Genomic DNA, 17,244 nt, shown 5'->3' on the forward strand with positions numbered 1-17,244 from the left:
CAAACGGGCGCGCGCACATACTGACCAATCCCTGGGTGGACGGGAAGGTACGAGTTGACAAACAGGGACACAAAACGCAATTGACTTTCTCCTTGCTCTCCGTCGGCAGCTCGTTTAGTCACTTTTACTTTGTTGGGCACAAGTAGGAAGCAGTTACTCACTTCCGGTCAGGGGAAAGATGGCGGCGCCCGATGAGCTGTTCGTGTGGGAAGGAGATTGGGGGCTGCCGTCCGTCAACAGCGACTGCTTGGTGCTTCTGGTCGGTTCCTTTTTGATTTTGGGGTCGTTTTGTGTTTGACGTTAGTTGCGTTTTGTGGCGGTGGCATTCACGATGTCAAGCTTTGCATGCTAACAAGAAGAGACGGGATATACTCTGCGTGTGACGGAACAAATAAGTGCATGATGTCAAGACTGCGCGTCAGAGGGCGACGTGAATTTATAAACAACTTCCTCCAACTATTATTGTTTTATTTTTATTGAGCCTTTTTGTAACCGGGTAAGCCCTGAATGAACAAATTCCCGTTTACATTGTCGATCTGGCTGCAGACAGCAGAGTAAAACAAAATAAAAATGAATGTAAATGCAATGTGTGGAAGTTACAGACTACATATTTACACATTACACCGCAGCATTTCGTCACGCAAACGAACACGCCCAACTGCCTCACTCACTTTTTTTTTAACCAAAGTCAGATATTTGAGGAAATGATAACTCCATCCTATCGTGCAATTCCAAAAATGCCCTTCTCAAAGACAAACGATGAGTTAGGAATTTGTAACAAACGATGAGTTAGGAATTTGTTATTAGCATGACGATGTGATGAATTCACACAGATTCATAAAAGCCCGAAAACAGGTGCACGTTTTTTAACGGTGTCCCTATCAACTTTCAACGATAGACTATTTGAGCTAGTTGGAATCCATCCATTTTCTAATCTACTAACCATAAGAAGGGTCTCGGGCGTGTTGGAGCCTGTACCAGTCGTTTTCGGGCGAGGGGGTGAGGCGTACACCCTGATCTGGTTGCCTCACAATCACACCTCGGGACAATTTTGTCGTGTTTTTTAGAAGATGGCGTGTGTTTGTAAATGTTGTGCCGCGTGTTCCTGACAGGCGTACGCTCAATTTTCCGGCGCTCCCCTCAAAGTTCACAAGGTGTGCAACCCGTGGAGATGTCCCGGAGGTGAGAGAGAGACTCCTCCTAACTCCCACGCCTGCCGACAGAGGGCGCTACATCACCTCTTCTTTCCCTTTAGGTGCCATACCCGCCCTGAGGACCGCCCACAAGGAGGCGCTGTGGCGACCCTCTGACATCATCATCCACCTACGAAAACAGGCACGTAACGAAATACCTCCCGGACTGAATGCAATGCGGCGATTTAGACGTTATTCAAGTCAGCAGCAAGTCATGCTTGAAATGTTCTCATATCCGCAACAATGATTGCTGTTCTAAAGAAGTATGAAAAAGTAATTTTCCAATTTCTATTTTTTATTTTTATTTTTATTTTTTGCATAGTTTCCCTTCCTTGAATGTGTAAGCTCCTCAAACAAATATAAAAGTCCCGACTGTAAATGTGGCCTTTCTTTCCATCAGACAGACGTTGAGGGCTTTTCAAGATGTTTGTTTTGTTTTCAAGAATGTCAGACGTCTTGGAAGAGGTTCTGGTGACATTTTCCTGCTGTGTCTCCTTCTTCATAGTGGTTTTGACCCACATTTTCCCTCATCAGACCCCCACCCCAATGCACCGATACTTCTCCCGGCAGCTGGAAGTCATTAACCAGCATGCTCGTAATATATGTAGGGACGTGCGTGGGTGCGATTTTCTTGATCACATGCACTTTGAGGTGAATCCATCCCATTATGAGAGCAGCCGTGTGTCCCGAGCGTAGCGAGGTGACTCAGAGGGGGGAAAAGCACACGTTGGTTGTCGATGGTGTTGTCATGACAACCTCGATTCTTCTTCTTTTTTTTTTTTTTCGGTGTCCCTTTTTCAGAAGTACAACGCAGACTTTGACCTCTCGGCCAAGGAGGCCGCAGACAGCCTCGCCTTCATCGCACTCATCCAACAGAAACTCACGCCGGCCGTGGTGCGTGCGTGTGTGCACGCGTGAGCCTGTGTGTGTGTATACGTGCGTGCGACAATTTTCGACTCGTGCGTTGTAGTTATACGCCTTGTGGGTGGAGCCCAAAAACTTTGTGGAGGTGACGCGGCGCTGGTACGCCGAGCACATGTCCTTCCCGCTCAGCTTGTTCCTGCCGGGCCGCATGCAGCGCCACCAGCTGGATACGCTGCGGCTGCTGCGAGGGGATGCCAGCCTGGAGGCTAGCGAGGAGCTGGAGAAGGAGGTGAGCGAACGTCCACGCGGGCGTCTTGCCGCAGCACTTTCCAGCCTTCTTGTATGTTTGTGGAAAAACGTACGCAGTGGAATATCATCATCATGCAGCAGCAGACGTTTGGCTTTTTTTCTCACTTGGCCCCCACGTGGCCGTCAGCTCGCTCCTTTAAAAAAAAAAAAGGCCGTGCTAGCTTGCTAGCCAAGATGAAGCAGCACTGCCTGTTAGCATGTAGCACAGGACATATTTTCGGACAAATGACCCGCCCACCACAACTTCAAAACCTAAAAAAATAGAAAGGAAGCAAAAGAATCGCTTCAAGTTTGGAAATGTGGACAATATGGCCGCCTGTATTGAAAGCGCACGTGAAGGTGATCGTATTTTGCCTTCCAGTTGTACGGCGACGCCACCGACTGCATGGACCTGCTGTCGCAACGACTCGGAACGCAAAAGTTCTTCTTTGGAGACTCGTGAGTCCGCCGCTGCTACGATCGACATCGTTGACCGCGATGACATTCACAACAGCCGATAATATCCGCGCATGTTTCCCCCCCCACCCCCAGGCCTTCGTCTCTAGACGCGTTTGTGTTCGGCTGGCTGGCTCCGATCCTCAAGTGCAAACTTCCCAGCGGGAAACTGCAGCAGCATCTCAAATCTCTGGACAACCTGCATGCGTTTTGCGCCAACATCCTGCTCGTCTACTTCCCCAGTCAGGACACGCCACACCTCCGTACGTTCCGTGACCGCTCGCGTCGCTAATGCCGCACCTGTTTTTCTTTCTCCCCCCCCCATCCACAGATAACAGCGCTCCCCGGTCTGGCCGCTCGGACGAGTGCCGGGACCCCGAGCACGTGCCCAACCGACGCACCAAGCAGTTCCTGTCCGCGCTGGCGGCGCTGGGCGCCATGTTGTCCTACGCCTTGCTCACCGGCATGGTGTCCGTCCAGCATGGCCACAAGGGGGCGGTGGAGCACAGCGAACTTTCGCACCCGCACCAAGACGACGACGAAGACGACTGAATTCAGCCAGCGCTTGGGGATTTTCCTCACGTTTCATTCTGCCTTTCTTCCATATTTCACTTCATCCACCTTTCTTGGGTTTCCTCTTTTTTTGTTGTTTTCATCCATGCCTTCCTTCCTGCTTCCTTCATGTTGACATGGGAATGGCCCTGAATTTAACAAAGTAATTTTATTTTATTTTTATTATTTTTTTGCTTTTTGAAATCTTGACAATAAAGCTCATGAGAGCTCCGCCCATCAGTCTGGACTCCAGCTGCACGCATGACACCAAAGCTGAGGAATGTGTGTGTGTGTGTGTGTGTTTAAACTAGATAATCTGGAAGTAGTTTGCTGTTGAGCTTTGTTAGGTGATGAAATAAAGGCCTTGGCCCATGCTGAGAAAATTTATTATGGCAACAATGGTTTACAACAAACACGAGTTTCCACAAGAACACGCATACACACACACAAAAGCTTCTTGGGGAGCCCTCGAGTTGAAGTCGAGGTGACCTCTCAACTCTGAGGTTGAAAACGTAGTCACGTGATGAAGATGCACTACATACTCAGCACAGTGTGTAACGTCATCGGATTATATTTTTCCTCTGTTGCCCGCATACATAACACACAAAAAAAGACTTGGTCGTCGTGACGTCATGTTTTCCAGCCTGGCGGCCCGGCGCGCGCGGAAACACTCCGGGCCGCTACTGGGTCTTTTTCTCTTTTTTTATTATTTTTTGTTGGTTGTTTTTTTTTCTGCGTCCGCGGCGCGTGTGGGTCCGCCCTCTTTCCCGTCCGTCCCTGACTTCCGGCCGTCCACGCGCTCCCGCCACTGTGGTACGCCCGCCCGCGGCTGGTAGGCGTCAGAGCGCGCCTGCCTGTGAGCTGGAGAGGATGAAGATGATGACGATAAAGAAGAAGATGATGACGTTTGTGTTGTCAGTGATTTTGCTGAGCACCGCGGCACAACTTCCTGAGCAGCAAGGTAAACACACCTTTCACTTTTCGCTCTTCGTCTTCATCACTTCAAGTTCTTCCTCTCTGACGTCACTCACTTGATTGACAGCAGGGATTTAGGGGTGGGGTGGGAGGACACTAACGATGTTAAGCATGCACTTCATCAGGGTGTCCTCAAACGTTTGACAACAAGTAGCATCTCCAAAAATTGTCGCTCTCCACCAAAAACTAACGAAAATGATTGAATGAAGAATGTTTAGTTTTTTTTAATGGAAACATATTGCTGCCACAAAAGAAAAAAAAATTCAAAATCACATTGGGATATAAATAAAATGTTCTAATGTGAAAAGTTTCGACTTGCTGAGTCACTTTGCCAATCTTTGATGATATTAAACTTAACATGTCTTAATGTGATAACTGATGACGTTTTTGTGTCAAATTCAAAATGGGACATTCAACATTTTTCCTGTTAAGCAGGAATGTGCTTCCGTAGCGTAGCACATAAATGTAAACTACAAAAAAATGATACCGTTTTTTTTTTTTTTTTTTGCAAAACGAGCAGCTCAAGATCAAATGCAAATGTGTTGTTCTTAAAAGTGGACGAAAACAGAATTCTACTTTCAAAAAGTAATGGAATTGAGAAAAAAACTGTGACTGTGCGTTTCTAAAAGCTTTGTTACAATATTTGTTAATATTTAAATGTAAAATATTTTTTTATTTGATTGCATTTCACGTTTTAGATGAAAACGTAGACTTTTTCTTTCGGGGAACAGTGGGTGAGGATTCTTTTTCGTACCACAAGAGGGAGCCCACGTACCTGCACCACTCTGACAATCACTGCTCACTACATCAAACAAACCGAACATCACTCGTATGGCATACAAAACTTTGAAGCAATAATTTTGAAAGCTGACGCGACAAGCTGGGACTAGTGAAATGATTGTAAATGTTGTTCTGACAATCCGAGACCGCCAATAAAACAATTTGAAGAAGCCACGATCCACGTGGGGCAGCAGATCCGGCTCGCGACCAAGGTAACCGTCCCGTCTCCTGTCAGTGATGGACGTGCTGAGCGCTCACGACTCCAAGCGTGTGGGCGAGTTTTGGGGCAGTCTGAGCGCAGCGGCCGATCTCTACGTTGCGGCGGCCGTTCGCCTGCCGCCCAAGGCCGGCGGCGTCCTCCTCGGCGTGTACGGCAAGCACGACAACAGGAAGTACCTGGAAATCGCCGTCGTGGCCAAGATCAACAAAGGTGCCCAACCGAGCGCTTGCTCCTTTTTTAGTCGCCACTTTTTGTTTTTCTTGACAGCACTTCCTGTTTATTTTAACCACTTCCTGTTAGGCGTAAACAATTCGAATTTGACTTCCTGTTTGTCCTAAGCACTTTATTTTTTTGTCTTGATGACTTCCTGGTTGTTTTGAGACAACTTTGTATTTGTCCCGATCGCTTCCCGTGCGCACGCAGTGTCGCTCCGCTTCTGGCGTGCATCCGACGGGAAGGTTCACACGGTGAACCTGGCGAACGCCAACGTGTCGGACGGACGCCGCCATTCGCTGGTGTTGCGCCTGGGTGACCTGCAGCGCGCCAGCGTGAGAGCCGAGCTCTACGTGGACTGCCGATTGGCCGACGCGATGGAGGGCGGGCCCCGCCTAGCTCCCCTCCCCTGGGAGGCGGACGCCGTGGAGATTCGACATGGACAGAAGGCGTACGCACGCGCGCAGGTACGCTTGGCCACGCCTCTTAGCGGCTCCGCGTGGGTATTCATGAGACCAAAGCAGTCACGTGTCATTTTTTTTTTGGGGGGGGTCTCGCATACTAGTTAACCTGAGATTAACATTCATTATCTGTCTCCCACATCACTCAACGGGCCAGGCCCCGCCTCTTAAAGCCACATACCCCTTTTGACACAGCGTTGAGCCACTTTGATGCATTTTATTTAATTTTTTTCAAATAGCCTCACTTAAAAATAAGGATACCGAGTCATTTTGCTTGACTAAACCTTTTGGTTTGGCATTGGTACAGAAATTCGGTGCGTTACGACTGAAGACCTCGGTGGCGGACGTTTAATCCACAGTTAGGTGAATTATTTTATTCGTCCCAGTCGGACGGGCAAGTCGTACAATGCCGCGTCACTACTCTACAGTGCATGGCTGGCCTTCGCTAATTTCACCGAGATTGATTGGATTGAGATTGGAATGACGAGTGATTGGCGAATGACGAATAACGTTGACCGGCTGTTTCCGGGTCAGGGCGCCGTGGAGTCCCTGCGAGTGGCGCTAGGGGGCAGCGTGGCCCAAGCCGGCGCCCTGGTCGACTGTCCCTTTCAACGTGACTCCGCCCACAACTTAGGTGAGTGACACGCCGCCCGGTAGGTCACGTGACTCCCGTCTGCCGTTCTTGAAGCGTAACGTTTTATGTCCGTAGCGAGTGGCGAACTGCACGCCATCCTGGGTGAGTGTGTGCAATCCGTTAACGATCACTTTGAACGCCGATGATGTCATCTGGTGACTGAGCTTTACTTCCTGTCAGCCGACCATGCCAAAGTGCTGATTGGTCAGATGGTCCTCTTCAATCAGATGCTGGGCGAACTACGACAGGATTTCAAGGAGCAGGTGACTCACACAATACATACGTTCACACATATACGGGCGTAACAAACACACACTTTTTTTTTTCCCCATTACTCACGTGAACAAATCCACACACATCCAGGCGAAGGAGATGTCTTTGCTGAGGAACACCATCCTGGAGTGTCAAGTTTGCGGTGAGTGTGATGTTGTGAGCGTGCTCCATCTGACCCGACTGAAGTTGTGTGTGTGTGTGTGTGTGTGTGTGTTCTTGTACTTATAACATTGTGAGGACCGGCATGAGTTTTTAACCAACAGAGTGAGGACATTTTGACGAAGGGAGGACATTTTGCCCGGTCCTCACTTTGACACCCTCTAAATCAACTCCAAAGTGTCCAAAACGGGTACCCTGTGCTTTTCCCCAAAGTGTTAAGTTAAGAAAAGCTTTATTAGTCTCGCAATGGAGAAATTCCTAATTCACAGCAGCAAAGTTATGAAAGGAAGAAGTAGAACAACAAAATATAGGAGCTGCTGGAAAGGCAGGCACTCTCGTGGCGCCATTTTTGAAAAAAAAAAAAAAAAATCACTCCCTTAGGCTATCACGAGGCGCGCTCTCGCTGCTCACCCAACCCGTGCCACACTGGAGTGGCCTGCATGGAAAGCCCTCATTTCCCGGGCTTCACGTGTGGACCGTGCCCGCCCGGCACCGTCGGAAACGGGACGCACTGTCACGACGTGGATGAGGTTAGCGAACACGCAATCACACGTCCGCACGGAGGACGACGCCAGCAAGTGACGATGCCATCCCTTACGTGGGCCAGTGCGAGGCGCAGCCGTGCTTCCGGCCGTCGGCGTGCGTCAACACGGATGGCGGCTTCCGATGCGCTTCGTGTCCTCCTGGCCTGCGGGGGCCGCCACTCGCCGGGACTGGACTGCGCTACGCCAAGACGCACAAGCAGGTCTCGCATACACCTGCATAAACAAATACACATACCTACGGAGGTGTGCATGTGTTTGTGTCTTTGTGATAGTGTGTGTGTGTGTGTGTGTGTGCACAACATGTGTCTGTTTTGGTATTTTTGAAAGTGTTTTGCCTGAATTTTATTGTGTGTAAGTGTATTTATGTTTGTGTGAGCATTTGTGTGCCTGTGTGTGTGTGTGTGTGTGTGTGTGTGCGCACAGACATGTTTTTTTTTTGTGTGTGTAGTTTGTCTGTGCGAACGTACTTATCTGTGTGCAAGCGTGTTTCTATATGTTATGCTACGTTTGTAAATGCGTATTTGCGCATATCCGTGCGTGCATGTGTGTTTTTGTTTTTTTTCAGGAATGTGTGGACATGGACGAGTGTGTGGAGCTTCCCAACGCCTGCGTGCAAAACTCGGTTTGCACCAACACAGAGGTGAGTGGCTGCTGACAAGCCCCGCCCCCTATCCCAACGTATCTGCGGAAAGTGATGTCTTGCCTGAAAGGGCTTTTGACGGCGCCGCACGCGTCCTGGCCATTGTCCGACATCCTTTGGTGTTGTGGTGTCTCGTTGGGGTCGGGTTAGGGATCGTTCCTGTGTGGCGCCTGTAAAGCGGGTTACGTTGGCAACCAAACCGTAGGCTGCTTCCCCAGCAATTCGTGCGCCACCTTGTCCTACAACCCCTGCGATAGCCACGCTCACTGCAACATGGAGAGGAACGGCATCCCATCTTGCACGGTGAAACACGCATGCGCACCCGCACAAACAAGATACATGTACGTCCCGTTTCTCACTTTGTGCTGACGTGTGTGTATGTGTGTGTGTGTGTAGTGTAACGTGGGTTGGGCGGGTAACGGTAACACGTGCAGTGTGGACACAGACCTGGATGGTTACCCTGACCGCTCGCTACCCTGCTTGGACAACAATAAGCACTGCAGACAGGTCCTCATCCTCCTCATCTTCCTCCTCTTCATCTCCATGTGATCAATCCTGTCACCAGTGGCGACCAATCGCGTGACGAGCCTCGTGTCCATCAGGACAATTGTGTGTTGACTCCTAACTCAGGCCAGGAGGACGCCGACAACGACGGTATCGGGGATCAATGTGATGATGACGCAGATGGAGATGGGATCAAAAATGTGGAGGTGTGTGTGTGTGTGTGTGTTCTTGTACTCATGACATTGTGAGGACCGACATGAGATTTTTAACCAACAGAGTGAGGACATTTTGACGAACTAGGACATTTTGCCCGGTCCTCACTTTGACACCCTCTAAATCAACTCCAAATTGTCCAAAACGGGTACCCTGTGCTTTTCCCCAAAGGTCCCCAGAATGTGTCCATGTTGAGAATTTTTCGCCAGGAATTCACACCCTTTTTGCTCCCTACTGCACCTTCTGTCGAAATTCGGTACTGCACCAACTTCACACTCTTTGCTCTCTACTGCAGCCATGTGAAGCATGGTCTTGGAATGGAATGGAATCCAATTTGTTGTCGTTGCACATTTCACAAGCCGAGAGCAAAGAAATTCACTTCGACAGTTCAAACCGCTTCAAGAGACATAAACAAACAATGACCAAGAGAGGGAGAGAGAAAGGGAAGCCACCATGATTTTTGATGAAAAAGAACAAAAAAGTCAGGGGGGAGGGAAACAAAAGAAGCCCCAAACTATGCTCTTACAAAGGGCCGGGGCGAGGGACACCCGAATGCAACACATCCGCACTGAAACAAGAGAAGGAGTTGGGGGGGCGGGGGGGGGGGGGGGGCGAGAGGTAGCTGACGATATGCATTGATAGTAAGGTTGCATCGTGTGGAGTGAGGCTGCGTATACGTAAAAATGGGTCCTCGGTCCTGGCGCCAGCTCGCCGGGTCAGATCGCCTCGTTTCTGTGGAGATGACCCCAATGTGTTCTGAACAGTGCCACGGAGCACAGGAGGAAGGAGGGTGGGAGGGAAACGGCGATACAGCTTCAAATTCCAGTCGGCCTAAACGTCCGGGAAGTATTCGTTTGATTCAGGTGTGTTGGCGCAGGGAGACGTTGAAAACATTCAGGACGTCGACTTTCGAGGAACGTGCTGCCTGGAACTATCCCCTTTTCTGATCTTCTCGTTGTCAATATTTGCCCAATTGCATCAACAGAGCAGCTGATCAATTCCAAAGTTTGGATTTTTGGGAGGAAAAATATAGAAATGCTCGTGTGAGTTTTGAGACAAAAAGACTTTTACACTGTCACATAAACATGACACGGATGAATATTCCGGCTCGGGTCCTGTGACAAGCCCCGTTGCGTTGCGTGTGTGCGACAGGACAACTGTCGTTTGGTTGCTAACAAGGACCAGCAGAATTCCGACAGCGACTCGTTCGGCGATGCGTGCGACAACTGTCCCAACGTGCCCAACGGCGAGCAGACGGACACGGACGGAAACACCAGAGGAGACGCCTGCGACCTGGACATCGACGGAGACGGTACGCGTGGCCGCTAACGGCAGGCCGACGGCGGACTCAAAATTCTACTCGACTCCTCACGCGTGTGTGTGTGTGTGTTTGTACAGGCATTCCAAACGTGCTCGATAATTGTCCCAAGGTTCCTAACCCCATGCAGACCGACAGAGATTATGACGGAATCGGGGACGCCTGCGACAGTTGTCCCGAACTCAGCAACCCGACACAAGTACTCGCGGACACTTTTTTTCGATTGTGTGTTCTTTGCTGACTACGTTTTTCCATTTTTCAGACCGACGTTGACGACGATTTAGTGGGAGATATCTGCGACAACAACCACGACACGTACGACACACCCGCATGTCTTGTTGTATGAATTTCAACTGAAATTTAGCAGACGCGTCGAGTAAAGTAAGCATGCGAAAAATATTTAGATTGAGGATTTAAAGGGAGAGGCGGCCCGGTAGTCCAGTGGTTAGCACGTCGGCTTCACAGTGCAGAGGTACCGGGTTCGATTCCAGCTCCGGCCTCCCTGTGTGGAGTTTGCATGTTCTCCCCGGGCCTGCGTGGGTTTTCTCCGGGTGCTCCGGTTTCCTCCCGCATTCCAAAAATATGCGTGGCAGGCTGATTGAACACGTTAGAATTGTCCCTAGGTGTGTGTGAGTGCGAATGGTTGTTCGTTTCTGTGTGCCCTGTGATTGGCTGGCGACCGATTCAGGGTGTCCCCCGCCTACTGCCCGGAGACAGCTGGGATAGGCTCCAGCACCCCCCGCGACCCTAGTGAGGATCAGGCGGAAGATGAATGAATGAATGAAAAGATTTAAAGGGATGCAGGCAAGTCCAAGGCTCCGAGTCACCCGTGGAAGAGGACGTGACGACACGCCGCGCTGTGTTCAGGGACGGCGACGGACATCAGGACAACCGGGACAACTGTCCCGACATTCCCAACAGTTCTCAGCTGGACTCGGATAACGACGGCCTGGGAGATGACTGCGACCAGGACGACGACAACGACGGTGTCCCGGACCACAGGGACAACTGCAGACTCATCGGAAACCCTCACCAACAAGACTGGGACCGTAAAAACAACCGAGCGCCGTCTGTGAATGTGCGCGTCTTCGCGTGTGTTGATGTGCGTTCATGTGAATGTGTAAAGTGAACGGCATTGGCGACGTGTGCGAGTTTGACTTTGACAACGACGCGGTCCGGGACGCACTGGACGCATGTCCCGAGAGTGCCGAGGTGACGCTGACCGACTTCCGGGCTTATCAGACGGTTGTTTTGGATCCCGAGGGCGACGCCCAGATTGACCCCAATTGGGTGGTCCTCAATCAGGTCAGGCGACACCCGCTTCCTGCTGCTCAACTTCATCTTCAGGGTTCTTAGCTGACTTCCTATCCTTTCTAGGGGATGGAAATCGTCCAGACGATGAACAGCGACCCGGGCCTGGCAATTGGTAGGTTCGTCGCAGAAGCCCGTAAATCCTCATCGTGATGATTGTCAATTTTGCATCACGATATCTGTATGCAGGCTACACGTCATTCAACGGCGTGGATTTTGAGGGAACTTTCCACGTGAACACGGTGACGGATGACGACTATGCCGGCATCGTGTTCTCCTATCAAGACTCGTCAAGTTTCTACACCGTCATGTGGAAGCAGACGCAACAAATCTACTGGCAGACGCGACCGTTCAGCGCCATTGCAAGCCCCGCCCTGCACCTCAAGGTATTACTCTAAACCAGGGGTGTCAAACTCATTTTTGTCAGGGGCCACATTGTAGTTACGGTTTCCCTTGGGGGGGGGGGGGGCAATATGAATTTTGGGAAACCATATGTTTAATCACCTCCACATATTACATACACGGCGCACAACAAATTAATGGATAACTAGTTTTAAAATCCTAAGTCAAGAATAATGACTGTTATTGTGGATTACGTATGACAATTTGAAATTTTGGTTCAGACTTTAGCGAACATCATGGAATGTGACATGCTTGATTTGCTTTCGCGGGCCACATAAAATGATGTGGCGGGCCAAATCTGGCCCCCGGGCCTTGACTTTGACACCCGTGCTCTAAACTATACCCCTACTGTGCTCTAAACTACCTACTTATTTTGACACCATACTTTTTATGCTGACTTCACACGGACTCCTCTGTTCTGCTTATACTCTATTCTGACTCTACTCTTCTCTGATTACGCTAACCTTGACTTAGCTCTTTTGTCAGTCGCCTGTGACCCGATTTTGGCTCCTCCCTTTGGACTCTGTTGAGTTTGAAACAAATTCTACTCTGATTGCACTACTCTATAATGTCTATTTGACCCAACTAGTGTATGTGTGTGTGTGTGTAGTTCCAAAAGCAGTGTCCTCTAGTGTTGTACTGTTAGCGTGTTAGCATAACCCTTATGCGCGTGTGCTGGTTAGGCGGTGAAGTCGAGCACGGGTCCGGGCGAGTATTTGAGGAACGCGCTGTGGCACACGGGCGACACGAGTGGCGAAGCGACACTCCTGTGGAAAGATCCCAGGAATGTGGGCTGGAAGGATAAAACATCGTATCGGTGGCAGGTCAGCCACCGCCCGCAGGTCGGATACATCAGGTCAGTGTGGAACGCGGCACACCAATGTCTTGTCATTCACAAATGCTAAGCTCGTACACTCATCGGGGGTCATGTGACATACTGATGCTAAGCTCTCATCTGTCAGTCATTTCTAGTGTTGGTGGTGGTGTTTAAATTGGCTAGAAAGTTAAGGTTGGAAAAAAAAAAGAAGCTAAGCCCCTTTTTAACACACTCTCTCCTTCTGCTAGCACAGACTAATGGAGGCTACTATTCTGTAAGCAAAAACTATAAGATGTGTAAATGTGGCCTATTGAGGCTAATAGAAGCTTTTCACTGCTAGCATAGGCACATGGAAGCTAAAAGGTTGCAACCAGATGCTAAGAAAAGCTAAAACACCTAGCACAAGCTAATGGTAGCCAGAACTATAGCAGTCTCTCAAAATCAAAAACACAGAGTAGGGTCTAGTGAACTTGGCAAGTTCCTAAGAGCCTATTTCCAAACAATGCTAGACTGTACTTATGTGGATTGCTCTTCACTCCAGGGTTCGCCTGTTCGAGGGCTCTGACATGGTGGCCGACTCAGGTGTGGTGATTGACACCACCTTGAGGGGAGGAAGACTGGGGGTCCTCTGCTTCTCGCAGGAAAACATCATCTGGTCTAACCTACGCTACCGCTGCAACGGTTAAGAACACACGCACACACTCTGCCCCTGAGAGTAGTTTAGAACCCCACTTTGAAAACCTGACCTTAGTTTCAAACCCTACTTTGATACTCTAACCTAGTTCAAAACTGTGCTTTAAAACCCTTACCCCAGTTTAAACCCTACCCAGTCAGCAAAATTGGTCTGGCCCAGCTCTGGGGGAGACACGGCACGTACACTCGGCCCACATACCTCAATGAATGACGGTCCTGCAGTGGCCCACGTCTGGCATCCGTGATGTGAGCCGCATTCGGTCCAGATCTGAGCCATATTGTAAAACCGTATCTGGCCCTACACCGACCCGACGCTGGGCCAGAACAGTTTCCTGATATCAGCCTGAATTCAACCTCAACTGAGCCACATCTTTAATGAGCCATATTTGACGCACATTAAAAAAAAGTCTCGTAAAAAAATTTAGGTCAAAAACGCCTTACGATACATGGTCGTTTTTTTTTGGCTAAAAACACCTTACTCTTCATGGTAGTTTTTTTCGGCTCAAAACACCTCACTATACGTGGTCGTTTTTTCGGCTAAAAATGCCTTACTATACATGGTTGTTTTTTCGGCTAAAAATGCCTTACTATACATGGTCGTTTTTTCGCCTAAAAACACCTTACTCTATATGGTCGTTTTTTTCGGCTAAAAACGCCTAACTATATACATGGTCGTTTTTTTTTCATCAAAAAACGCCTTACTATACATCATCGTTTTTTTCGTCTAAAAACACCTTACCATACATGGTCGTTTTTTGGGGGCTAAAAACACCTAACTATATACATGGTCGTTTTTTTTCATCAAAAAACGCCTTACTATACATCATCGTTTTTTTCGTCTAAAAACACCTTACCATACATGGTCGTTTTTTTGGGGCTAAAAACACCTAACTATATACATGGTCGTTTTTTTCATCAAAAAACGCCTTACTATACAACGTCGTTTTTTTCGTCTAAAAACACCTTACTATACATGGTCGTTTTTTTTCCGGCTAAAAACGCCTTACTACACATGGTCGTTTTTTTTGGGCTAAAAACACCTTACGATACATGGTCGTTTTTTTGGGCTAAAAACGCCTTACTATTCATGGTCGTTTTTTTTTCGGCTCAAAACACTTTTCTGTACATGGTCGTTTTTTTTCATCAAAAAACGCCTTACTATACATGGTCGTTTTTTTCATCTAAAAACGCCTTACTATACGTGGTCGTTTTTTCGGCTAAAAATGCCTTACTATACATGGTCGTTTTTTCGCCTAAAAACACCTTACTCTATATGGTCGTTTTTTTCGGCTAAAAACGCCTAACTATATACATGGTCGTTTTTTTTCATCAAAAAACGCCTTACTATACATCGTCGTTTTTTTCGTCTAAAAACACCTTACTATACATGGTCGTTTTTTTTCCGGCTAAAAACGCCTTACTACACATGGTCGTTTTTTTGGGGCTAAAAACACCTTACGATACATGGTCGTTTTTTTGGGCTAAAAACGCCTTACTATTCATGGTCGTTTTTTTCGGCTCAAAACACTTTTCTGTACATGGTCGTTTTTTTCATCTAAAAACGCCTTACTATACGTGGTCGTTTTTTCGGCTAAAAATGCCTTACTATACATGGTCGTTTTTTCGCCTAAAAACACCTTACTCTATATGGTCGTTTTTTTCGGCTAAAAACGCCTAACTATATACAGTACATGGTCGTTTTTTTTTCATCAAAAAACGCCTTACTATACATCGTCGTTTTTTTCGTCTAAAAACACCTTACTATACATGGTCGTTTTTTTTCCGGCTAAAAACGCCTTACTACACATGGTCGTTTTTTTTGGGCTAAAAACACCTTACGATACATGGTCGTTTTTTTGGGCTAAAAACACCTTACGATACATGGTCGTTTTTTTGGGCTAAAAACGCCTTACTATTCATGGTCGTTTTTTTCGGCTCAAAACACTTTTCTGTACATGGTCGTTTTTTTCGGCTCAAAACACTTTTCTGTACATAGGCGTTTTTTGATGAAAAAAAACGACCTACTATACATGGTCGTTTTTTTCATCTAAAAACGCCTTACTATACGTGGTCGTTTTTTTTCGGCTAAAAACGCCTTACTCTTCATGGTAGTTTTGTTCGGCTCAAAACACCTTACTATACATGGTCGTTTTTTTCGGCTAAAAACGCCTAACTATATACATGGTCGTTTTTTTTCATCAAAAAACGCCTTACTATACATCGTCATTTTTTTCGTCTAAAAACACCTTACTATACATGGTCGTTTTTTGGGGCTAAAAACACCTTACGATACATGGTCGTTTTTTGGGGCTAAAAACGCCTTACTATACATCACTGGTGTCAAACTCATTTCACATGGTGGGCCACACACGGTACCTCGGTAGATGTCAAGTGGGCCGGACCATTAAAATGATAGCATACTTTGCTATAAACAACCAAAACAATATGTCTTTCCTTTGTTTTGGTATAGAGAAGCATAAGAACATTTGGAAAATGTTGAAATTTAATGAACGTATCTTTTACAAAACATTTCATGAAGCACCTTACATTTCATTCAACAAATGTGCAATTTACTTTTATCATTCACATACTGTATATGCATTGCAACTGATCCCATTGATTGTACAAACTTTAACAAGTAATTGGTATTGAAAAATATAGTAATGCACTTTATGATTAAACAAGATTTATAAAGAAAGGAAGTTTTAAACCATTTACACATGCAAATAAAATCTAAATGTAATCCCTGCCTACACCTTACAAACTAAGGAGAGTGCTATTAAATGTGTAAATGTGTGAGTGCTATTTGATAGCGTCTGCTGTCATGGGTCTGTCCCAGTGACGGACTGAAGCTTCTGTTTTCTTCTTCTCTGGGCAAGGGCCAAACAGTGTCCCCTAGCGGATACTCAATGATTTGCACCTTATTAAAAATATGAATTCTGTCTTTTATGCATTTTTTTCATTTTTAAATTATCCTGCGGGCCTGATTGAACCTCTCGCGCGCGCCAGTGACTCCTTTGCCACTCCTGGGCCGTGTTCGGCCCACATGCATTATGCCAGTGCCGACTCAAGGCCAGCTTTGCCAGCTTCATGCCGAATCCGGGCCAGATGCCTTTGCTGACTGGGTACTTAGGGTAGTTTTCAACTACCAAATAGCACGCTACGGATAAAACTCATAGGCCCGAACCCAAGTTTAATATTTGAAACACTAACCATCGCTTAAAACCCTAATTTGAAATCCTAACCCAGTTTAAAATCCTAATTTGAAACCCTAACCCTCGTTTGAAACTATAGGACTAATTTGAAACCCTAACCACAGTTTGAAACCCTAAGACTAGTTTAAAACCCTCATTCTGAAACCCTGACCCGAGTCTGTTGTGCTTCCAGACACTCTTCCTGAAGACTTCCACTCTAGCGGCCAGCAGGTGGTGATGCACGTGCAAGTGTGACCATATGTGGAGGCGGAGCCTCGGGCCAGAGGCGGGGCCACACTGGAGCCATGGGCTGTCAATCAAAGGACAAACTTGAAGACAAGTGAAGTGAATGGTGTCAAGGATTAAGTTCAAAGAATAAAGCCAAAAATTAAGTTTGTCATTCTAGTATACAAATCGATGACATCACCCATGACATCAGACGGTACAAACAATTGGGCTGGCACACATTTGTCTTGACACTTTGATGAGCTCATGAGACCCCTTTGGGTGTTCACATGAAAACTTTGATGACATCTGCT

The 17,244-nt window shown here is 47.5% G+C and overlaps 2 protein-coding genes and 1 long non-coding RNA gene across 4 annotated transcripts; all 3 read left to right on the forward strand.

Annotated features, from left to right (window-relative positions):
- Window positions 1-117: 117 nt before the first annotated feature.
- Window positions 118-3,740, forward strand: mtx1a (metaxin 1a). Its single transcript, XM_052065674.1, has 8 exons — window positions 118-259; window positions 1,113-1,182; window positions 1,256-1,335; window positions 1,995-2,087; window positions 2,164-2,346; window positions 2,728-2,804; window positions 2,898-3,043; window positions 3,133-3,740. The coding sequence occupies exons 1-8, from the start codon at window positions 179-181 to the stop codon at window positions 3,351-3,353; spliced, it is 951 nt and encodes a 316-aa protein (XP_051921634.1). The 5' UTR covers window positions 118-178; the 3' UTR covers window positions 3,354-3,740.
- A 441-nt stretch (window positions 3,741-4,181) lies between these two features.
- On the forward strand, window positions 4,182-17,105 carry thbs3a (thrombospondin 3a). Of its 2 annotated transcripts, XM_052065634.1 has the most exons (21): window positions 5,628-6,008; window positions 6,537-6,636; window positions 6,712-6,738; window positions 6,817-6,899; window positions 7,000-7,051; window positions 7,450-7,598; window positions 7,676-7,813; window positions 8,179-8,253; window positions 8,404-8,556; window positions 8,650-8,760; window positions 8,856-8,963; window positions 10,123-10,282; window positions 10,369-10,487; window positions 10,551-10,603; window positions 11,156-11,337; window positions 11,415-11,593; window positions 11,666-11,714; window positions 11,789-11,985; window positions 12,685-12,857; window positions 13,360-13,499; window positions 16,899-17,105. In XM_052065634.1, exons 1-21 carry the CDS (start codon window positions 5,919-5,921, stop codon window positions 16,958-16,960), a joined length of 2,400 nt encoding a protein of 799 aa, XP_051921594.1. In that variant the 5' UTR covers window positions 5,628-5,918; the 3' UTR covers window positions 16,961-17,105. The 2 variants fall into 2 exon arrangements, with proteins under 2 accessions (XP_051921595.1, XP_051921594.1); XM_052065635.1 differs by lacking the exons at window positions 11,666-11,714; window positions 11,789-11,985; window positions 12,685-12,857; window positions 13,360-13,499; window positions 16,899-17,105 and adding exons at window positions 4,182-4,314; window positions 5,344-5,538 and having other exon boundaries at window positions 5,752-6,008; window positions 11,156-11,564.
- LOC127600849 (uncharacterized) lies at window positions 4,635-5,210 on the forward strand. Its single transcript, XR_007962431.1, has 2 exons — window positions 4,635-4,793; window positions 4,855-5,210. It is a non-coding gene; the product is annotated as an uncharacterized LOC127600849 (long non-coding RNA).
- Window positions 17,106-17,244: the final 139 nt, after the last annotated feature.

The sequence above is a fragment of the Hippocampus zosterae genome, chromosome 5, assembly GCF_025434085.1.
Source record: "Hippocampus zosterae strain Florida chromosome 5, ASM2543408v3, whole genome shotgun sequence".
In the NCBI taxonomy this organism is placed as follows: Eukaryota; Metazoa; Chordata; class Actinopteri; order Syngnathiformes; family Syngnathidae; genus Hippocampus; species Hippocampus zosterae.

Bases quoted from the DNA above. Each gene is read 5' to 3' on its own strand.
- thbs3a (XM_052065634.1), top strand. From the start codon at position 5,919: ATGGAGGGCGGGCCCCGCCTAGCTCCCCTCCCCTGGGAGGCGGACGCC. The intron at 7,814-8,178 runs GTCTCGCATACA...GTTTTTTTTCAG, and splicing joins ACGCCAAGACGCACAAGCAG to GAATGTGTGGACATGGACGA. The intron at 8,964-10,122 runs GTGTGTGTGTGT...TGTGTGCGACAG, and splicing joins ATGGGATCAAAAATGTGGAG to GACAACTGTCGTTTGGTTGC.
- mtx1a (XM_052065674.1), top strand. From the start codon at position 179: ATGGCGGCGCCCGATGAGCTGTTCGTGTGGGAAGGAGATTGGGGGCTG. The intron at 2,805-2,897 runs GTGAGTCCGCCG...CCCCACCCCCAG, and splicing joins AAGTTCTTCTTTGGAGACTC to GCCTTCGTCTCTAGACGCGT. The intron at 3,044-3,132 runs GTCAGGACACGC...CCCCATCCACAG, and splicing joins CCTGCTCGTCTACTTCCCCA to ATAACAGCGCTCCCCGGTCT.